Source organism: Phocoena phocoena, chromosome 13 (genome assembly GCF_963924675.1).
Source record: "Phocoena phocoena chromosome 13, mPhoPho1.1, whole genome shotgun sequence".
NCBI lineage: Eukaryota > Metazoa > Chordata > Mammalia > Artiodactyla > Phocoenidae > Phocoena > Phocoena phocoena.
The window spans coordinates 57,429,983-57,454,016 of NC_089231.1; the positions used below are offsets into that span (position 1 = coordinate 57,429,983).

The following is a 24,034-nucleotide window of genomic DNA, read 5'->3' on the forward strand; positions in this document are numbered from 1 at the left end:
GGCTTACGTCCTCAGTCTTATTCAGGAGTTCTTTAGAGAGTGCACAGGTCGGGGAGACAGCAGGGAGATGTACCTTTCCCTCGGGCCGTACGGCAGCGACGGGTGTGGCTTCCTCGGCCTTTTGCCGTCTGTCGTCTTCCTCGCCCCGCTCCTCCTCTGCCTTTTTCTCCGGAGTCACAGTGGTGATCAAGTTGGTCTGAGAGATGCCCTTTGTTGTTATGTACTGGCCAGTACCAACCTCTGCAGCAGACACAGAATCCTTCATGTATATTTCATGGTTTTCATTCACTGATGCTAAAAGCAAATACAATTGGAGAAATAAAGACCAAAACAGTTAAGTCAGAAGACAGACGGACTCCACCGATTGCTCCCGTTACAGCAAAAATCCCCCCATAAAATACCAGGTTTCTCTTCAAAAGACAGGTCAGCCCTGCAGGTACTCTCATCTAAGCAACGCCACAGATTCATCCTTCTGTTGTCACCCATAACTGCGTTTAAGCGTGATTTCAATGCTCATCTCTCAAAGCCACCAGAATAATTTCCATCCACTTCTCAGGCTCTCTGGTGAGGATGTGTGTGAGGGTGGAGGTGAGTGGAAGGATGCGGGGCTGAGTGGCCACCAAGGCTGTTACCCACAGAGTAACTGGCGGAGCACCAGACACTCGGGGCAAGTTCCACAACTAACAGGAGACAGACAACTGCCCTAGCGCACTTGACTTTAAACAGAGCTTTGCAAGTGCCACTCATTAAGGAGCACTGAAATGTTTTTTTATTATTATTATTATTACTATTACTACTACTATTAGTGCTTGGAAAGTCTATCGCTTCTACAATATAAAAGCTACACAAGTAATAATGAAAAGTAACCATTTACTGGGCAGAGATTATAGAATTCAGATGGTAACTCTGTTCAACTGAAGTGCAGAAATGTTTTAATTTCTACTGTGCTTTAAAAAGACTACCACGATATGCATACATTCATTCATCTCTAGTATTTTGGGAAAACAAGACAAACGTTGCTAATGAAATTCATGCAAGTGCAAAGCACGCAAACGTAAGAGAGAACACCCAGCCTTTCGTCTCAGCTAAAATGTCTCAGTGAAAGAGATGCTTAATTTAGTTAGACTTTTGAAATTTGGTACTCATTCTTTTAGGTTTTAGGTACCATAAAATTTACTGAAATTTAGAAAGGCTGCTTTTCAAATCGTAGGCAAAATTTAATCTGCTTTCATATTTCAGGAAATTTAAAACATAAATGTAAGAAAAAGCTCTGAAATCCTTTGAATAGTAAACCGTTTTACTAAAATACCGTCACTAAGATATTTTACATCTCTTACTGATGATGAAAAAGCTCATATGAGACACAGTTTCCTAAAAGGCTTGTTAGGCTGTTCTAACAGACGATGCAACCTTGCAAAAAGCAGTTTCTATTCCAACATGCAGCCATGGCCCCCCCGAGCAGCAGCTCAGAGAAACATATGAGAATTGGCAGGACCCCAAAGGGTGAGAGACAACACATACTAACATCACTTTTGGGCAGGGAGAAAGAGACAGCATGGAATTAGTACATTGATTTCACAATTGTCTTGTGTCTTCTCAGCAATCATTATCACACAGAAGGTCACAAGGAAAACAACATTCACAACAAATGTGTCCCCTCGGGTTCACATCGCAGGACAGAGTGGATGACATTCGGGGAAAAAAGCTGTGATTCTACACAAGTTCCTCCAGCACTGACTTAGAGAACACACACTAGTTTACACAGACTCTTCAAGGAAGAGGAGATGAGGCGCCGCCAAAAGAAGTGTCATAGTCAATGTGAATTTTTCAGTATCTTAATCTGACTCAAAACGGTCCTAATAAACAGTTTTTCCCAAAAGTTTGGCTCTCAGAGATTCTAAAAACGGGACATTGTTATAGAAGGTAGAGAATGGTAAGACTGACTTCCTAGGCCAGCTCACAAAAGCCTAAAGAATGATTATCAATATACCTACTGAGACCATTATGATTACATCTGTAACAAGACTGCCTTCACCTACGTCTTATTCACTCTTAGCAATAACCTGTCAGAGGTGGCCTTGATCCCACCTTACAGATGATGACTAAAGCTGGGACCTGCAGACAGTACTTCATCCACCCACCGCTGTACAGACAGACGGTCTGAACTTATCTATGCTAGGCGAGCATTCCTCCTACTTCGCTAATATAATTTATAACAACGATACAGCACTAATAACACAATTTTTACTTCCTCTAAGTATCCCTTTGGGACAGTGAAGTCTTCCAAATCTGGCGATCCAGGGAGTTCGCTTCCCTACAAGCCACCTTGGGGTTTGGCGAAATGGAAGGAAGAACTGAGACTCCATGGTGAGTGGGCAGCAAAAAAGGCCAGGAGGGAGGTGATACCAGGCACCTGTAACTTTTATTTGTTTCTATCTATGCTTTTGCTTATTATGAAAATTGTACACACATGCTAGAAACTTCTCTTTTTATGTGCCCAGGATAAGTCTCCTATAAAACACCTCACCCCCAAGGAGCCCTGGATTAGGAGGCAGAGGTCTGGCCACAGTCGTGCCCTGGTGTCTGGGGGGAATGGTTCTGGGGCCCTCGTGGATAAGCAAAATCCACGGATGCTCAAGTCCCTTACACAAAATGGTGTACGTAGTACAATGAATACAGCTGGCCCTCGGTGTCTGTGGGTTTCACATCTACGGATATAGAGGTTCCGACTTTCCTACAGCTGCCATGTCTTGGAGCAGAAAGTACATCTGCATGTACCTCTGGACAGCCACAGAAGACTGCTCCACAAAACAAAAGCCTGCAAAAGACTCATTATTATGCCTTAAAAATGCTACCTAAGTGATGCAGTGACTCTCTCCCTGTGGTACTCACCCATCTGACTTCACGGTACAGAATATTTACACAGAAACGCTCTCCCAGTCCAGCTGGTGTAGTAATTAATGTTAACCAGGACAATTTCCTTAGAGCCCTTTTGCTCTGTCATTTGAATGTCATCCTTTCTATCAGCTATTATTCACTGACTGATAAAAGTCACGTTTTATTCATAACCTTTTTAAAGAAACAGAGATAAATCTAATGCACAGTTTTCTTTCGGAAACAAATCACCTAAAACCAACCTGATAATCATTTACCACCTGCTGAAAAGAGAAACAAATTACTTATAAGTATGTGATTACTATATTTAGAATGAGAGCACCCTTCTCCAAATTCAGGGTGCCAGCTTATGAAAGCTACTTCATTCCCCAAGTACCTTTCTTTTGTGTGATTTTATATAAACCCACCAAGAACAGACATTAGACTCATACAGGCACCTTTTCAGGGGGGTTGGTTAAAATGTGCCACTCAGCCGAAGACCAACAAGTGCTCTTCCTTTCATGCTATTGCAGAGTACCTGTGTCCATCAGAGGCTCACGATGGTTTCTCGCTGCTCGGTAGCCACTAGCAATCATTAAGGGGAGCAGTGCCTACCTCCGTCCAAGCTGCGAGACATGGTATAACGTTTGCTGGACGAACGCTCGAAGTAAGGGGCCGGGCGGTCTATCAATGCACTAGCTCTCCTGGTTTGGGCTTGTGTTCTGCCACTGTAACGAAACTTGGACCCCAAGGTAAGGAACTTCTTTGGAGGTGCTTCTGGTAACAACAGTCTGGAGATATTAAAGGAAAAACATCAGCAAGACTATTAAGCCACATACTAAGAATGCTAACTTATTACTCTGTTCCGAAAGGTAAAGTGCTTTGTGTACTCAAGGTTGAACCCCCAACCTGCCATTCGGTGAACCTGGTTTTATAAGGAAAAAAAGTCACTTCACACAGTGTGTATCAACTAGGGATGTTGTAGAGAGGCTAGAAGCACAACAGGGGTGGAGCTGGACTAGATGAATTTGAACATCCTATGGAACTGGAGAGTCTGTGGTTCTACAAACCCAGAGAGCAATTAAGTAGGGGATGTTAGTGAAGAACAGTGATCATTTATTACTTTGTAGACACAAATCTGAGGGCTTTAGTACTTACTGGATGTGGGCAAAGGGGTGCATGGTATTGAAAAGCTACTGAAAGAGTAAGGAAGGGATTGGACATCTGAAGTGGATGTTCTAGAAAAATAATGAAAAACCTCTCAAGATAATGAAAGGGAGATGAGACAGATAAGTATACAACAAATTAAGGAAAATCCTTCTAATTTAGTCAGAAGTTCTTTTAGGATTTATCAAGAAATCTGGCGGCAACAAACGTGAAGGAATAGAAAGGATCTTGTGGTCACATTCTTCTTTCCAACAACCTTTTATCAGTGTAGGTGATTCCAATCATTCTAATTCCTCCTTAGGAAAGACCAAAATGATCTCTACCCACCTGAAAAATGTATGGTGTTCCACACACACTTTCCACAAACGCTTGGCCGCTCTATGGTTGGGCAGCTTAAACCCGATGGTGCTTTCAAATTGTTCAAACTAAATTTAAAAGACATATTGAAGAGTAGAGTGAAGTTTGGAATCATAAATAACATGAAAGCAAATAATATACAAAGTCAAAATACCACCCACAAATTTTTCCTTTACTCCCTAAATCAATTGCTATACACAGATTTCATGCTATACACATTCACTCATTAAAAAAAAATCTCATATCTATCTCCTTAAAATGCTGCAGGTACAGACAACCACATATGCATGTAGTAAAAGTTTCATGTACAAGGATGAATCTTATGAAAACTAAATGCAAAAAAAGAAGAATATTTGTATTCCTTCCAGAGACCAGTTTGTCCTGATCTGATTTCTAAGCCTAATCGTCATAGTTTCTCTCTGACATCATGACTTCAGCTGGAACGCAAAGAAATGAATAAAACAGCATTCTCAGGATGACATTTTCTCCTTGTATCTGGTCTGGAAATATGCGCATATCCTAGGTATTTGATGACTTGGTATCAGATACTGCTGCTTTTATTTGTGCATTCTAATATGGATTATCAGGTCAAATGCTAACATCTCTCAATATTATACAGTCGTCCCTCGGTATCCAAAGGGGATTGGTTCCAGGACCCCTGTGGATACCAAAACCTGTGAATGCTCAAATCCCTTACATAAAATAGCATACTACACATGCATATAACTTATGCAGCCCTCCCATATACTTTAAATCATCTCTAGACTACTTATAATGCCTAACACAATGTAACTGCCAGGTAAACAGTTGAAATACAACGTGAATGCTACGGAAACAGCTGCCTGCATGCAGCAAATTCAAGGTTTGCTGTCTGGTACTCTCTAGAAGTTTTTTCCCCGAATGTTTTCAATCCACAGTTGGTTGCATCCACAGATGCAGAACCCTGGGATACGGAGGGCCGACTGTATAAGGTCAGGGATCGGGAGAACACATTTTCATATTTTTCAGCATGTAGAGTTCAGATGATACTCCATCAGCCATCTGCTTTTTCAGGGTGAGATAGCTAACTTCCCGAGTAATATATTTTAATATTACTATGGCAGATATTCAAGAAATTTTTTTTATTTTCTGAAGACAGGATACATCAGGCCACCAGAGGGCAATCATCTTAAACAGTAAAAGCCTTCCCCAAAGAGCCCAAACCTCCCAGACTACTGGTATAATCGATAGCAGAAGTAATTTATGCAGCAAAGAACCAAGGGGAGGGGTCCTGTGCGAGGTATGTGAACTTTAGCTATTCCGGACCTCTGTTTCTTGTTCACTGAGTGGGACTGGCCAGGGGGAGAAGGGGAAATACATCACGGGTGGCTCTAAATGCAGTCGCCTTCCCCATTTTCTCCCTCTCTGACGTTCCTGTCCAGGGACGGTCATGAAACTCACCCCCGTCCAATGGACCCAGTCAACTGACAAGCCAGAGGAAGGGACCTTGACTAAACCATCCTCCATTTATTCATCCTGCATCTCACGTGGACGACACGCCATGCTAAGGCCAGGGGTTTTACAGAAGAGTCAGCTAGCTCTTCCCGGAAGAAGCGGGAAGCCGGGAAGTTTCTCTTACTGCTCTGTCTTGCTCAGCACAAAGATGAGAGAGATCCCAGCACTTTTTGAACGTTTCTCTGTCTCTCTCTCTGTGCTCTGTATCCACTTCTTCCGACCGCTTCAGAGCCTTCGTGCCACCAGTAATTCCTTCTCACTCATTCTTCTCAGCCTATGAATATGGTTGTAAAAAAGGGGGGGGAAACGACTTTCTCTGAGCGTGTTTCTGCGGAACCAGAATCACTGCTAAGTGTCAGGAAGGGAAGCCGCTGCTACTTCACTCCTCACCTTGCTGCTACCTGCCGGGGGCTCTAGCTCTTTCCTGAACCCTTACTGCCGCGACAAGACCTGATCATCAAGTTCAACACACTTTCCTTCGTTCTCATCCGAGCACCTCCTCTGTCCCGTCTGGCACTGCTGGTGAACCAGGCTCCCTGAATCTCATCTTCCTTATTTATCATCCATGACTGTTTCTGGCCCTTCTTCTCCTCTCTGGCTGTTTTTCCTCATCTGCCTCTGGTCCTTTTCTGCCTACCCCTCCCTCAAAAAGTGGTATTACCCAGAGTTTTTGTTTTAGAGTTTTTTCCCCTCTAACTTCCTTGTTCTTGGTAATTTCTTCCAGACCTAAGGCTTTGAATAAAATGTATTATACAGCTGATGACACTGTTTAAATCTTGTATTACTTACTATGCAAGGATCACCCCCCCCAAATCTGTCCCAAAAGGAACTTCAATCTTTTTTTCTGAAATTCTCCCTTTTTCTCTCTAGTAATATCATCACCATTGACTTCGCTCATGCAAACCCCAAACCCTCTGATTATCCTGGACTCTCTTCTTTCCTCTTTTTTTTGCGGTATGTGGGCCTCTCACTGTTGTGGCCTCTCCCGTCGCGGAGCACAGGCTCCGGACGCGCAGGCTCAGCGGCCATGGCTCACGGGCCCAGCCGCTCCGCGGCATGTGGGATCTTCCCGGACCGGGGCACGAACCCGCGTCCCCTGCATCGGCAGGCGGACTCTCAACCACTGCGCCACCAGGGAAGCCCTCTTCTTTTCTCTTTTGATCTTTCCCCCATCCTGTCTCCAGGACCTACTGGTTCTGCCTCTGAAACCTCTCTCTCAAATGTGCTTCTTCCATTCTATTCCCACAGCCTCTGCCCTAGTTTAGGTCCTATCACATCACATTACTAAGTTGCTGAATTTCATCCCAAAATATCCACCGAGTATGTCACATCCCAGTTTAAAGTTCCCATGGCTCACTATGGTCTCATGATGCACTGCTCCAACTTCCCCTTCTGGCCCCTCACGACACCTGCGCTCATTTCACATCTACGGAATACTATCACACTTGCATCGTGATGCTGTAACTGCGAGTGTGTGAGTCTTCTCTGCTGAATACAAACTCCATAGGACAGGAACAAGGTCGTATTTGTCTTTCTATTCTCAATGCCCAACACAGTGCTTGGCAATATATAGATGCTCACTTAATGTTTCATAAATCAAACATATCTTGGTCGTAAGACATGCAATCTTTAGGAAATATTAAAAAATGACTTTAATTTCAGATAGCTCGTAGAATATTTCAGTCTTCATAGACAAGTTTGATTTTATATTTACGTTAAACACGACTGCTTGCTTTATAGTCGTATTCTTTAAACTTTTTTTGTACTGAGATATAACTGACATATAGCATTATATTAGTTTCGGATGTACAACATAATGCTTTGATATTTGTATATTTTGTGAAATGACCACCACAGTGAGGCTAGTTAATATCTATTACCACGCAAAGTTACAAATTTTTTTTCTTACGATGAGAACTTTTAAGATCCACTCTCTCAGCGACTTCATATACACAATACAGCGTTATGAACTACAGTCACCATGCTGTACATTATATTCCATACGGTGATTTTTAAATTGTGTTTTCCACCAGTGGTGAGGTTAATTCTGAAGACAGGAGATAATTCTCTATTGTACCGGAAAATGCTCAGAAACTAAATGAGCTGCAGTCTTAGAGCTTCAACTGCCTCCATTATATTAACTATACTAATTAGAACTTGGACATATTTATTATCTATTATGAGAAAACAGCAGATATTTACTATATATTATGTCAAGCCACTAAGGGGGACATAAGTTGACCATGGATGGATGCTCCTGCCTAAGGAGCAAGGATTAATTAACAATTTTGATTCTTTCATTAGCCTCTCTGATTGAAAAACAAAGGGGAGATATACATTAGGCTACAGAACTTGCATAATTTATACCCGGTGTCACTTGTTCTAATCTTTCTTATACTTTGATGCATGTTACCTCTAAGCTATTCCCTTTAGGGTACTATCAGATTTGGAGGACAAGAGAGGGGACACGGAGACAGATCAACAGGACCGATGGGAAGAAATCTATTCTCTATTCACAAAGAGGTTTAGCAACTAAGAGTTTCTTTGATACCGCAGCTTGAAAAATACAAAACATTATTCATGAACCTTGATTTTCCACTGAAATATGTAAAAAGGAAAGCCTTTCAATTAATGTATGCAGTGGGGAAAAACTAGAACAACACAATAAAAAAGAAGAGAAGATCTTATGTATTACTGTTTATTGGACAAACCTACAGTAAGTTCTCTTAGGCATTTAGCTATAACTCATTATGTCCTGCCATGTTCAGAACGTGTGAGCAGGTAATTTACATCTTTGTTTGCTCTTTGGTAACTTTCTTCCCGACGTACATGCAAATTGGGGTCTACTTACCTCTCCCGGCCGGATCTTAATGTAAAAGTTGCTCCGTTTGTATGAAATCTTTAGAACCTTTGGCCAGGCAAACCTGTTGATGCGTAGTCGGTCACGATATATCAACAAACCACTTGCACACACTCCTAACATGATTTCAACTCCCTCAGAATCCTGGAAAACGGCAGCAAGAAACGCTGGATGAGCATCTCACCTATTTCCATTTGTGGCGGGTACACTATTTAAGCCTCCAGGTCAGAACCTATAATTAGCTACCTGCAGCTCTCATCTAAATATGCAAAGTACTGTGGCACTTTAAAAAATATTACCACTAAATAATAGCCTTTGAATGAAGATATTTATCACTACGGAGATTTGTTAGTGTAAACTCTGTTCACCCACGTATCTTGGACTTACACAGCATGTCAACACTGCACACAGAGAAGGTCACCCAGGTGAAGGTGTGTTAGTAACAGTAGCGATCAGAGCCTCAGTTCTTATTACTGAGTGCCAGGCACGGCTCTGACCACTTTACGTACATTGTTCATCTTCACTAGGATAATTCTGAGATAGCTGCTATTATGATTCCCACTTTACAGGCAAGAAAACTGAGGCACAGAGAGGTTAAGTGTCCATCCCAGTTGAATATGGGCAGCCTGCTTCCAGGGGCAGGGCTTTTAACTAATACGTACACTAATAGAGAGACCCCCCATCATTTCCTATGAGTGTTTTGGGGTTTGTTCCTTTAAAAGATCTTGATTCTCTGGGGGCTTCCCTCGTGGTGCAGTGGTTGAGAGTCCGCCTGCCGATGCAGGGGACACGGGTTCGTGCCCCGGTCCGGGAGGATCCCACATGCTGCGGAGCGGCTGGGCCCATGAGCCATGGCCGCTGAGCCTGCGCGTCTGGAGCCTGTGCTCCGCAACGGGAGAGGCCACAACAGTGAGAGGCCCGCGTTTTGTTTTTTTTAAACTTAATTTTTATTATTTATTTAATTATTGGTTGTGTTGGGTCTTCGTTGCTGCGTGTGGGCTTTCTCTAGTTTCAGCGAGTGGGGGCTACTCTTCGATGTGGTGTGCAGGTTTCTCATTGTGGTGGCTTCTCTTGTTGTGGAGCACGGGCTCTAGGCGCGCGGGCTTCAACTTGTGGCTGGCGGGCTCTAGAGTGCAGGCTCAGTAGTTGTGGCACACGGGCTTAGTTGCTCCGTGGCATGTGGGATCTTCCCAGACCAGGGCTCAAACCCGTGCCCCCTGCCTTGGCAGGCGGATTCTTCACCACTGCACCACCAGGGAAGCCCTTGATTCTCTTTTTGTATACCATTACTGTCAGAGTAAAATTTGAATATAAAATAGTCTTTTTAAAGTACAAGCGTACTCCCCAACAGGACCCCAACACACACTCACCGCCCAGTGGTGCTCACTTACCCACTTGGCTCACATACATAAATATAGATGCATTTAATATATGCATATAGATTTCTTTTCAAACAAAAGTGGGATCATGCTATATTTGCAACTTTCTTTTGCTGCTCGCACAGTCCATCTTTGGGTCATCTCCTAGGGATGTGCAATGAGGGGTCCCAGAGGTCATCAGAGATGTTATATAAAGCTCAGGAGATACCCCACGAGCAGTCTATGCCCCCTCGATATTGTGTCCCAGTGAAATTTGGGTAAAGTGAACATCTGTGGTGGTCTTGAGTGGGGTGAGAACAAAGGACAGAAGGCGGTGCTGTGTGTGATGTGCGGTCCCCACCCCCCGTGTCTCACTGGTTGTTGGAAGCAGGGTGCTGTGGAGGCGAAGCTGAGGTCTGAGACACAATCATCGGTGGGGCTGTCCCACTTTGAGTCACTGCAGCGCCAGCAAACGCGGGGAGGGAGACATGGAAGAATCCAAAAGGGGGCTTCTGACTCATCTGTACGGGAGTGGGAGGGACTGACTTCCTAAATCCCGCCAGTGCAAAGCACAAGATGAATATTTCCAGAATCAGAAATAAATATTTTGGTCCCTCTCTGGGAACTGTGAGGTTACACATACAATTTAACTGATTTAAAATGAAATATTTTTCCTTGGAAACGTATCACTCCACTAGACACGAAAATCACTCTATGGAAGTGGAAGGACTTGACGGCAGGATATTACAACATAATCAGATTTGAGGGGAATTCAAAGGCTCCGCCACCATTTATCAAGGGCTTTAACCTGAAAGAGCAATTTACAGAGCTATGACCTGATGTAGGGCGGTGGGTGGGGGGCATGATGGACCCTGAGATCTAGCCGACCTGCTCCCAGGACCACACAGGAGACCCCCCAGGTCCTGAGCAGAAATGTCTGCGCGAGCAGGGCTGCTGGAGTAACGGCTCCTTGAGTCACTTTCTTTGTGATGAAGAACATAAGTGTAGCAAGCTCTCTGGGCATTCACAGCCTCTTCCATTATTATCTACTTTAAATCACTCCTTAGTATCTTTGAATCACAAGAAAGTGGAATCCGTTTGTGGGGAAGATGGGAGGCTCCTGCGATGCATCCTCCCTTACCGTCTCCCACACACACTTCGCTGGGTCCCCACAGCATTAATATCGTCAGCACAGCCCGGGCCAGCGGTGCTGCCACTAACCCCATTCCTCTTCCTTCTCCAGACCCAGGCTGGTGGAGAGCAACCTCTGTTTATCCTGCTGACCTGGCCACTTGGTCAGCACAGCGCCTGCCTAGCATGTATTAAGCCACTACTTGTTTGCCAGAAGAAAAGGCAAACGAAGAAAGAAAATGGCAGGAATAAGTGGAGCTTAAAATTGATGATCACTTCCACTTCATTCATGGCACAGCAACCAAAAAAAGGATACTTTTGATATCAAGGTTACTGCCACAGCCCATAGCATTGAGGTAGTAGCTTGATAAATCTGTATCAAAAGCTATAACCGGGGCTTCCCTGGTGGCGCAGTGGTTGAGAGTCTGCCTGCCGATGCTGGGGACACGGGTTCGTGCCCCGGTCCGTGAAGATCCCACATGCCGCGGAGCGGCTGGGCCCGTGAGCCGTGGTCGCTGAGCCTGTGCGTCTGGAGCCGGTGCTCCGCAGAGGGAGAGGCCACAACAGTGAGAGGCCCGCGTATGGCAAAAAAAAAAAAAAAAAAAAAGCTATCATCGTGGTCTTTCTTGGGGACATGTGTTTCCCTATCAATAAACATATTTAATGCTCCCTTTAGCAGGGAGCATTGAAGGAAGACCTGGACAGCCTCAGCCTATCCTAATTAAAATAAACGAAGGTACTATTCTCTTAACTTAAAATCGCTGTTCCAACTTTCCCATCCTTTATTATCTCCTGGTCCACGGGATACCCGATATGGATTTATAACTACATTTCAGAATCTTATATGAAACAAATGACTCTGACAGAGCCTATTCAGAGTGACGTTAAATGACAAACAAGCAGAGACACTCTTCCTAAGAAAAAAACAAAGCATTTAGAACAGGTTTTCCAAACCAAGGGACCTTCACCTAATATGGATATTTATTCTTCATACAGAGCTGTGGAGTCCGAGATCACAGTTCAGAATTTCTAATTAGGTCCTAGAGCTCAGGGCCTTTCAACACTATCAACAGAAGAGAAGCATCTCACTTATAACTGGAAATTAGCTCTAATTTAATTCAGTAAACTTCCTTCTTGAAATGATGGAGGGCGTCTGCATGAGAAAATGAAGTCCATAACCAAATCATTTGTTATACCTAGTATTCACATGAAATCCCATCACAGGCTGCACTGGCACTTCCTTAATTCTCTCTCTTTTTTAATTGGTTTAATTGGCATAATTTCAAATCACATTATTGAATGACAAAGCAGCCATCTATTTTAATTCAGTCGCTATAGCCATGTTAAGTGATTTCATTTTTCCTGATAGGAACACAGATACATGCTGAGTTGCCCTTCTCCTAAATGGAGGCCCTCACCTTTTATTTATTTATTTATTTTCCCCTGGGCAGTAACTGAGTCGTCGTGTGTAATGTAACTCAAAAATAGCTTTCGAGACACGCAAATTTCCAGGCTATCTTCATTTCTGTCTTGTTTCCTTATCTTTTAGCCACGTAGGGAAAAACTCTGAGAGAAACACAATCTTAGTGCGTGTCCTTATTTTCTTTTTAAATCCTCATCCCACCTTATATCTGGCATAAACTATAAAATGCTATGTTATCCGAGCACAAAGTAAGTGAAAACATGTAATAATTAACTGGCAAGTAAACAGAGCTACACCTGCTGTTGTAATTACACACAAATGTCAACGAGCTTGGCTCTCCAGTGCCAGCATCCCTGGTGTGAGCCCTAGCCAATCCTCAGAGATTCTGCTCTTGTTGAGGCCTTCAGGCCTCAGAAGTGCTCACCCTGAGTGATGTACAAAATGATCCACAGACGCAACCAATTCGACCTGCGTTCATGTGATCCTCACCATCGTCTTGTCCAAACTCACTTTCAATCTGTCAGGTCCCCAAATGCAGCATCAACAGAATGTAGACATCACAGACTTTCCTCCTAGAGGTCCCCAGGGTTGTTGAGATGTTTGCCTAAACAAAGCCGGCTGAAACCCTCTTCATTGCTTGGCCCCAAACTTGACTGTGTAAGACACTCGCTCGGCTGGCAGCCTGTTAAGTGCATGTTCTTGTGAGCCCCGGACTGTGTGATCATGACCACTCTGTCCACCCGAAGTAAAGCCACATCCCCACCCAGGAGCGACATCCTTGTGTCAGCCCAAATCAGAAGCTGTCCCCGAACTTCAAGCACTGATCTTTTCAGTGCTGCTGAAGTACCAGAATCTATCCCTAAGAGCCTAACACATTTCCTATGTTTTGCTGATAGAAGTTTTTGGGAAACCTTGCCTCTGCTTCCACGGCACTTCTATTCACAGCTGTTCAGATAATAGGCTAACAGTCCATACATACGCTCACTCTCTCACTGTTGAAAGATACAGAGATTCTGGAAAAAGTGTGACATGGAGTAAAAGCTGCTGATACATCCTCCCAACCTTAATCCAGCCCAATCCTGACTTCTCTCTTCGCAAGACTCTGGAACCAAGATACAGCCTCAACAATTCACCCATCGACTAGGCGATCTTTTCTTTTTTTTTTTTTTTTTGGACAGGCAGAGAGGATTTATTTGTAGCAGAATTATTTATTACAGAGAATGTCCTGAAAATAAACTGACCAAACACTACAATTAATGTGCTGTATGTAAGGATGGAGAATCCGTTTTATTACAAGCAGTGACTGAGAAAGTTCAAAACAAAACAAACCCCAAACTATAGTGCTTCTCCAGTACTCTTATCTCTTCCCTCTTTTTCTTTCTTTAAAAGACAAGTTAGGCAAAAAAATAAATAAAATAAAATGTTGACAGTGATGAGATGGAGAGCAGGGCTATTCTGGAACTCAGAGCTTTTATCAGTTCAGAAGATGGATCAAAGCTGTTCCCAGGAAAAGTCACAGAACCACTGTGATAGACTAGGCAATCTTAGCCTGGCTGGTTAATTTTAACTGAACTTCAAAATAACCATCTTATTTCAAAGCACTGATTTTTTGTCACAGTATCTAAACTTTATAGAGAGTTTTTAAAATTTAACATGAATTTTCTGAGTGCCTGGTGGGCGTCACAATGGGGCAAACACAGTGCTTGGCATACAACGTTTGTGACAACTGGGTCCTGGACACTGTTAAATAAAATTAGATAGAAGGCCTGGAGTTTAAAATATGCATACCTTGGCATGATGTAAATCCACCCCATACATGGAGAGCTTTTTGGCATTTTCCAAGAAATACATCTCTGCTTCTGCGGGCGTCATGCCTCTGATAAGAAAAAATGAGAGGTATTACAATGCTGGGTTTTTTTGTTTTTATTTTTTTAACCTGGTGGAGCCATAATATTTTCCACTTAGCCCCCTTGCAAGTTCCCACAGAGGCACCAGAAGATTTGTACTCTGGGGGAGGCGGGGGGAGAATACCAGGAAAATGGCTTCTGGCAGAAACATCACAAGGACGTCCCGAGTAGGAGTGTGACTACCCAGAACTGTACCAGGTCCAGAACCTCACCCTGCTGAGTCCCACCCTTAAGGCACTGACTTCAGTCCCGGGAGAAGGAGGTGGTGCAGGGGACGCCCACCCACCGAGCACAGCTTAAACGGACGCTCTCGGGGCTCCTGCCGCTAACCTGTGGCTCTTGTGTAGCTCGATGACTTTGTCTTCTAGTTCTTTTGTGTGGTTTGGCGCGAAGCGGAACTCGCTGATGTAGTCACTGCCACACTCATCTGGGTCGTAGTCTCCCAGTTCTGACTGGACGGTGTACGAGCCCAACGTGGCAAGGGTGACAGAGGAGCAGGGCAGCCTGCCAGACACGATGTCATCGCGCAGCTGTAAGCAGAGGTAGTACCTTCCAGGAGCCAGAGGACAGGCAGAAAGCCAGCGTTAGGAGACTGTAAAGGAGACTGCCCAGTACAAAGTGGGCGGCAAGCAAGCTCTCCCTGCAGAATAATCCACTAGGACACATTGTCTAGCATCTGTATCTGGATCTATATACCAGGGCAAGATACTTAGCTACAAAATACAATATTTGAGGGCATATAGAGGCAAGTTCATAATAATACAGGGATTCATTGATGAGACACAGAATAAAAGAAACCTACAGACTCTCTCTCTAACATTAAGATAACGTTGAAAGTCAAACAAAATCTCTGGTGGGGGAAATTATAATATAAAAATGGTGCTCTTAAATATAATGATTAGGCCCCAACTACCTAAAGGAAGTCTCATTTTGCTATCTAGATGAAAGGTCCTGCCACACGACCAAGACAAACTGCAGGTAACTCAACGGCTGCGCCATCATGAACACTACCTGTCCCTTCCCGCGTTCCTGATGAGAGGAGCTTTCTCCTGGGTCAAGGTCTCATTTTCTTCTTTAGATAACTTCCTAGAATTCAACCTTTACGAAGACTAACTTTGAAGAATTATTACCTTAAAATCTCATCACTAAAAGCAAACAATTCTAAACTGGGGGACTGTGAAACGTCTTCCACGTAATTTTGCCAATACCATATGCAAATATCTCCATTAATAGCTGACTTTTACCTTCCCTGTTATTCTGCTTCTAAGAGTGACAGATATACTAACAGTAGAAGACTCCAAGGTAAGTGGGAACACTGGTGAATTTTATTAACAGTCTTCATGGCCCAGCATATAAGAATAAAATATACCTTGTACCTTTCACACAAGAAACGAACCGTTAATCTGTTGAAGCTGAGGACTATATGATAAAGTGTTAAGGTCCCCTCTAAATACGGTTTTAAGCTGATGATGTAAGTAAATGCCATGTAATCCAGATACAAAAATTCCTACACATGTCATAGGCCCTACACACATGACACAAGTGGAAAGGAATCATGCACTAGATTCCAACTCTAAGTATATATACGCTCTCTAACCATAAATTGGCCACAATTAAATAGTCCCTCAGCTACTAAAAAGTATCTTTATATAAGGAATTACAAATTGTTTTTTGATTTAATGAAAATATAAAAGAAATCTTCTGGAACTAGTTTTTCCCCTTCTCCTAACATGTCTGCTGAAACGATTTTTCATCATAGCAAGTGACTAAAACTTTTGGAGTAATTTCTCTTTCCTGAAAAGCCTGCCAAAAAGGGTTGTAAGGCCACACTGCACAGCATCACTCTGACTGGCTATAAACTTACTACGAAACACAGTGAAAAAACCAAGGATTCCAAAGTAGAAAGCATTAGAAGAGGCCTAGAGGGACACACAGCAAACCCAGAATGGCTTCATAAAGAGATTCCTCCTTGTACTCAAAGCTCAGTCACCAGGCCAGACTGTTAGATTCCTTTCTTGATGCCTTTTCTCTAAAACGAATGAAACATCTTCCTTGCATACAGAAGGTGTGGAAGGTACACTCTTAGGAGTGCACGTGTTTATGTGCATTTGTGTGTGTGTGTGCACGCCTGTGTGATTTTTTAAAACAGCCACCACGTGTCAGACTGCTTATATAACAAGGCATAAGCAACCGAAGACACGCTTTTGCTCTAAGTTTTGAAGGAGGAGCACTAGGAACTGTCGTATCATTTAAGGCTGAATCCCGTCGAATTTGACTGTGGTGGGTAGATGACAGCAACTCAATTCTGTGTGTTCTCCCACCAGGGTCAGGCACAGGGAAGCATCAGCTTAGCACCAAAGATTCAACTGGGAACAGATATGATTTGGCAAATCTTCTCATCGGATGTTTGCTCTCATTCAGTTGTCTTCTGTTTGCCATTTCGGCGTGGATGACTGTAAGGTCACCAGATGTAAGCCTGCCCTCCGCCCGAGAATTTAACGGGAGCACAACTCCCAACATGCCTGCCTTCTTCACTGCCAACTTTCAAATACCTGGTGATATCTTCAGAGAGCTGGGAAGGGTCTGGTGGGTAAAATTTCACATTAAATGAAAAGTGCCAAGCACCACCTGCGGAGAGCAGAAAAAATCAGAATAAAGTCTTAGACAATCCCTTTGTACTTATTATTACTAAGCGGTGGCTAGAACTGCCCTAACCCCAGTCACTAACACCCAGGCAACTTTTAATCATCAATGGAAAACAGGGAAGTCTCCTTTCAGTGAAATTCACAGGTAACTCTGAAACTTCCTCCAGCTTCTAATCTTCTGCCCCATCAAATCCTTTGCTGGGGTTTCTAACTAGCAAGGAAATTGACTAAACTTCCTCCCTTTCTCAGGGACAAAGACCTTGGGAAGAGGGAAAAAAAGTAAACGAGACAGATAAGCCTCAATCAGACGAGTCTAGGGCTCACCGGACCTATTCTCTGAAGTTCTGGAGAGCTCACATACCAACATTACAGACAGAATCCCATTTCCTTTGTCCTTTCTGCTTTGTTATGACAGGTCAGATCCCATAATAATACATGTCAAGGATGTCTTTATTTTATGGGAAAGGTTTGCTGTCGTATTAAGAGATGAGCTGCTCTGTGGGCCATTCGGAAAGTTCTTTTCTTACTTGGGGAAATTTCTGATGGAAGAGACAGTGGGGGTATGTACTGTGCATTACCAAACCCAGCCCTCCACCGCCGCCCCTGATCAGGACGGTCCTCACTGCACGCGGCCGCCCCTCCTCCTGTGGCATCTCCTACGGCCTCTCCAGAGGGGAAGGGGGTCACCCAGACGCCAGCTCATAGGCACCTGCTCCCCAGACCGTCCATATGTAAACGTGAGACATTACAAGCCTTCCTGAGTGCTCCGTTTTATCCATGCATTCTCTAGTTGTGTATACCTAACCATGTTTATCACCGTAAATGAGAATAAAACCCACCTTTTCTTCTTTTCGACATTTACTCTCTCTGTGATCACCCCTGTCACTTATTTTCGCCTTGGTCTCTCTGTCTGGCCTTTTAATAAATGCGGTACATCACTGAAGCCTGGGGGCTCCTTCGCCGGGAACTGTTTCCATTTCTTCCCTCCACCCAGTAAGCACACTCCAAGGGCCCAGGCCCTGCTCGCTCTGAACGGTGGCTTGGAGGACCCTCCTGGTCTCCCAGCTTCGGTGCTGGAGGCCTTTCGTCCGAGCCATGGTCTTCCTTTTGCTCTGTGATTCATGACCTCGTGGTCCAGCCCTCATGCTTCAAATGCCCTCCTAAGACTTCCAAACACCCCCTTCTCCCATTCAGTGACTCCTGGAAGCTCCATTCTCTCCCCGAGTCCTTCCCAAACATTCACAAGAAAGGGACAACATCCTAAGTACCTCCCGGCTCCTTCCTTTGAACTGGTCTCTTGCTTGAGTAGCAAATACTTAGCTGCAGAGGTCACCTGTATTTCTGTCATCCGTGGCACAGTCCGTTCACTAATTCTGGTTTACTCTGCACACCGCTATTCAGATTACACTTAGAGGTCCACCTGGCAGGGACACCATTTGAGTTGCCTTATAAAGGACTTGGTATAGGGACCGGGTATTACTGGGTGTTTTGTGTCACTTCTAAACCACTAAGAAAATATTCCCAAAACGTGGGCTGTAAGAATTACAAGCCATAAAATATCTGGCAATCAAACCTATTTCTAGCGATTATTCTTCCCACTGTTCTCAAAAACGTCCTCTTGTTATTCTAAAATTAACAAGTCTGATTTGGTTTTACTTTCCTATTGATTCCTATTCACCTCCTGCTAAAATGGAATGCTTGCCAGCCGTGAGGTTCATAATGGGAGCTGGTTTCCCCGCAAGCAACTGGAATGAAAGCTAATGGATTCGTTATGGGAAATGGATTTATTGCTCTTTTATAATTTTTATCCACTTCAAAGTGAATCCAATGAATCGTTTAGCAACGCAATTAAACTCATAATAAATTCAGGGTAAACACTCGAAGTTGGAAACTAAGAGGGAATAAAAATAGAAGAAAGATATTTCAATGCAAAAATCCTCACTACGGGAAAGTGACTTTCAAATGATCGTGGGCCTAAGAAGCATCGGAGGGGCTTGTTAAAAACGCCAATCCCTAGGCTCTACTCAGAGGTTTTTATTCCAGAGATGTGCATTATGGCCCAGGAACTTGTGATTTTAATAAACACCCTAATGGTTCTAATACACTTGACCGTACTTTGAAAATCACTAATCCCAAGGAATCTACTTTCCTAAGGTTATAACCCAATCAAATATGAGGTTTTGCAGGACATTATTTTGAAACGGTGGGAAAGTTTATGGAAAACACAATCTACACCACAATCAAGGAAAAAAAAAATCCCGTGAAATGAGGTGTAACATTTGAAATTAATGAGAGAGGCAGATTAAAGCGGAAATACATATCCTCGTAAAGAATCGGGTGGAAACATATCACTGGGAGGCTATAGTTATGCCATAAATAGGTTTGTGAGCCTGTGATCAGATGACGGCTCTGGTTAGGGACCGAAATGCAAGAGCTTGAATGCATTAAAATGACGTCTATAATGCTGATATAGGATTTTAAATTCCAAATTTCTGATAATCAGAAAACTGTGAAACTGAAGAGAATTCATTCTTATGAAAAAATTCTAATTTTAGTCTTCTATGCCTGCCAAATCTTAAAATTTCTAAATATACTACAGTTATAGCATAAATCACTATATATCATATATTCTATATCATGAAGTTACTATATCATAAATATACTCTATATCAGAATATATTTAGAAATTTTATATCTGCTAGGCATAAAAGATGACTGGAATAAGAATTTTTTTCATAAGAACAAACTCTTCAGGCTCAGGATTTTCTATTTCTCATAAATTCATAACTTAAAATCTTTTTCAGCTTGATTGCCATTTGCCATTCTCTTGAAGATCTCACTCTAGAGACCTACTGTGGACCTACAGCATAAAAATAATGGAAACATCCTTTTACTGTTGATATTTATGTTCAGAAAGAGGAGGTGATTGTACAATAATTACATTAGCTCTGATAATACTTTTCTGCCTTGACAGAATGTCCCTTTTGTGGAAAGAAGGCATTTTGTGCATGGGAAACAATAAGGAATATAGATAAAAACACCAAATTCCATTCCTAAAAATTTCCAATTTTTTCTTGTCTCCTCCTTTATCTGCATGATCGTCACTTGGTTTTCTTTATGTTGCTGTCACAAACACTGCCTAATCTACATGAGGAAAATATCCTTTAAATCTCATGTTCCAGTTGTCCCCTCAACTTCATCTCTTAGAAAGGAAGGTCGGAGACAGTATAAATGGGAAATGAAGGAAAAACAGAATTCCGTTAAGAGCAGAAAAGAAAATTAACTGTTGTTACAGCCTTTCTTGTAACAGTATGTTGACTTATCCTTGAACATGTAATATATTTTCAAAGTGCTCTGTAATTATAAAATCAACCAAGTACGAAACAGCGTTTTATTAATTAGGTGAATATAGAGGACTTAAAGCACATGAAATGTTAAGATATTCAGCACATCTGCTTTTAATAACTCCATAAAAAGATCCTTAGAACATACTCATCATCTTAAAGTTTTTACTAGGACTGAAATTTTCACCTTCTTATCACAACTGTCGCTGTCCCTGGTTTTAATCCCCATTTAGTTCTATCAAACTACTTCACTATCAAGTTTCTGATTAGTGACCACACCAAATTCCTCTCAAAAATATGGTAAAGATGTTTTCGTTGTATAAAGAATCATCAGACTCTCTAATATCTAGAAGCATAGTGATTTTTTTGCTTCTTTTGAGATATTATCTAGTATTAAGCCATTTCAAACTGCTCGCTACTAATTACTTTTTATTAGCACGTAGGGTATTTTGAGACCTCAGAACATTCAAAGGCACTAGAAAGATTTGCTCTCTCTTTTAATAGTAACTTTGATGGGAATGCTGTTCTTATTAATAAATTGGTCTTAAATTTAATCTTCAAACAGAATCAGTTGTTCTGGAAAATTAAACTAGATTTTATTGATAAAAAATGAATTGCTTGAAAAAAATTAACTAGTTAGTTGAAATTATAAAGTATATCCATGTTTTACCATTTATCCATAGTAAAAAGCAACAGCTACAGAAAAGGCTTAAAAATAAAAATGAAAAAATTCCTCTTTCTCAACCCCCTACCCTGCAGTGCGACTTCTGGAGGTATAGGTATTTCCACATACCTATATATGCATAACTCATTTTAAACAAACATGAATTATTTCTCTAGGGTCTCACTAATGAGAGCTAAAACATATTTATTCTACCTCATTCTATTTGACAGCTACCTAGTATTTCGAGGTATGGCTATTTCATGATCGATTTTATCATTTCTTTATAAATGGATATTTAAGTTGCTTTGAGTCTTCTTCTATTGCCAATGGTATGATAATGAACTTTCCTACATGGACACATATGTACACACTCCTCTCTTAAGCAGACACTGGATACATTTCTACAAGGAAAATCAGGGGTCAAAGAATAAGCACATTTTAAATTTTAATAAAATCTGACACAAAGTGCCTTCTTAAAGGGTTATATTTCTACCAATTGTGTACAGAATTGCCAGTGTAGGGCATCATTAAACTTTTAAAATCTTTGCTAATCTGAATAGGTGAAAAATGTCACATTTTAATTTGCATTTAATTATTACTAAGACTTAGCAACTTTTCTAATACTTATTAGCTACCTGTATTTAAATTTTCTGAGTGGCTCATGTAATTGATTCGTGCGCTAGGAAATGTCCATTTCTTAAATTGCCTTTAGGGCTAAGAAAAGAAGATGTCATCAGACAGTAAACTTCAGTCTGACTTGTTACCCCATTTCCAAGCTATGAAATGACTATTACTTTTACTGCTTGCCTTGCATACTTTGGTGGCAGTTAGGCTTAATACAACATTAATAATTAAGTTTGAATCTTTTAGATGATTGTCAACGGGGTCATCACTTGATTAAATCATATCTCACATCTCTGAACAGGCAAGGGAATAGGTCAAGTGTCACGTCATTTTATTCCCAGGTCGCGATAATTACTAATGGGTATCTGAGCTAGACCAACCTGCCAAAGATAAAATCTGAGATCTTAATCTGTTTTTCAAAATACCGTATTCACACCAGCCATGTGGGTATGAGCTACCATTTCAGATAACCCCACTCTTTGAAAATCTTCCTATTTCTACACATAATAATCCAAAAGAACTTACTTCGAATCTGTTTTTTAATTTCCTTAGCAGGGTCCAACCAATTCTGAAAAAGAAGTGAGAGTCTGAATATGAATCAGAGAAGAACGGAGATGACTTAGTGTTGACTGGGTAGAGATGAACTAAACGTATTTGAGAAGGAGTGGCTGCCGGAAGGCTCCCCCAGCTGGGTCCTTCCCCTACATCTGGTGCCCCTTCGCTAGTCCTGCGAGGGCCCAGGCTCTGGTCTAACGAGAAGATGTGTGTGCACACAATTCAGGCTTGACAAAGTTCTTTTCTTTTACAACAAGTGCCTTCAGCGATTCAAGCTAGCACAGAAACAGAGGAGAAAAAATGGTGGATTCTATGTCCAAACAAGTTACAAGCATGAGCTAAAGATACAGTCATCCTTTGGTAACCTCAGGGGATTGGTTCCAGAACCCCAGGTAACACCAAAAACTGAGGATGCTCAAGTCCCTTATATAAAAAGGCACAGTATTTGTATATAACCTATGCAATGCCCCCATATACTTGAAATCATTTCTAGATTATTTATAATACCTAATTCAATGGACATGCTATGTAAATACTTGCTGGTGCACTGGCAAATTCAAACTTTGCTTTTTGGAACTTTCTGGAATTAAAAAAAAAATATTTTGATCTGCAGATGCAGAACCCAAGAACACAGAGAGCTGACTCTGCGTGTAACCTGACCACTGATGTCCTAGCCGTTCAGTCCCAGGCAGCAACTTCTGTGAGTACAGATTTTAAGGCACCTTCTTAGAATGCTTTCCTAACAAACGAACACTTGACACTTACGAGTTTCCTCATCAGAACACTCAGGTGTTTACTAATGAAGTTAGACATCATCCACAAAATTCAGTAAAGATAAAGTAGGATTCACTAACGAACGACAACAGAACAAGTGACATTTAATGAGCACAACTGCTGTGGCTCAGTTTCCAGCATTAAGGAAACAATTTCTTCCTCCTTATCTTTCAGGCAGTTGGGGGGAATAAGTGAGATAAAGGCCTGAAGAGACTGCAGCAGGTACAAGAGTCTACAGAGGTTTTACATGTATCATTAAACGTGGACTGAATACATTAACTGCTTGCCTTGTACATCAGGTCTGTACATGATTCATCTCACATTGTGATTCAGCAAGAATATGAAAGTGTAATAAGATGAATTAATAAGATGGCATCCAGTGAACATGTTTTCTGTATAATTATCAATGTATGTGATTCCCACTGGCTCAAATCCATGGAAATATATCATCCCCCCAAAGCACCATATAAAATGCTTTTCTGGAAGCATAAAGAACTCAAGCATGAAAAGCAGAAACACTGACTGACTGTTTCCAAAAGACTCAAGATTAAAGGAAGTTGTCAATAATTTCCTTCATGAAGAAATAAGGTGATTAACAGCATTTAGAGCCTTGGATAATAAAGGTGAGGGCGTGGGAGTACGAGGGGAGGTGGAGAAAACGATTTCCCAATTCAGTTTCAGTTCACTTTCTTGCAGTAAAGCGCAGCTGAAGCTGCAATACTTTGTATTGCTTTCAACCACTCACCTTCTGGCTTTCAGCATCTCGATATGTAAGCCCAAAATAGTCTTTTTCTAGCAAATTCAGATGTTCACATACTTTATCAAACAGCACTTGGCCTCTGGAGCGTTTCTGTGGA

The 24,034-nt window shown here is 42.1% G+C and overlaps 1 protein-coding gene across 12 annotated transcripts in view; it reads right to left on the reverse strand.

Moving 5' to 3' along the window:
• Window positions 1-24,034, reverse strand: part of EPB41L3 (erythrocyte membrane protein band 4.1 like 3) — a 133,095-nt gene that overhangs the window by 26,901 nt on the left and 82,160 nt on the right. For 9 of the 12 annotated variants that reach the window (XM_065890311.1, XM_065890309.1, XM_065890302.1 and 6 more), the window contains 9 exons: window positions 23,923-24,027; window positions 22,374-22,416; window positions 17,124-17,199; window positions 14,902-15,120; window positions 14,453-14,540; window positions 8,744-8,896; window positions 4,369-4,466; window positions 3,490-3,665; window positions 74-294 (listed from right to left, as the gene is read on the reverse strand). In XM_065890311.1, coding sequence (XP_065746383.1) covers window positions 74-294; window positions 3,490-3,665; window positions 4,369-4,466; window positions 8,744-8,896; window positions 14,453-14,540; window positions 14,902-15,120; window positions 17,124-17,199; window positions 22,374-22,416; window positions 23,923-24,027 — 1,179 coding nt within the window. The remainder of the gene's footprint in view (window positions 1-73; window positions 295-3,489; window positions 3,666-4,368; window positions 4,467-8,743; window positions 8,897-14,452; window positions 14,541-14,901; window positions 15,121-17,123; window positions 17,200-22,373; window positions 22,417-23,922; window positions 24,028-24,034) is intronic. The other 3 variants (XM_065890300.1, XM_065890306.1, XM_065890303.1) reach the window with 1 other exon arrangement.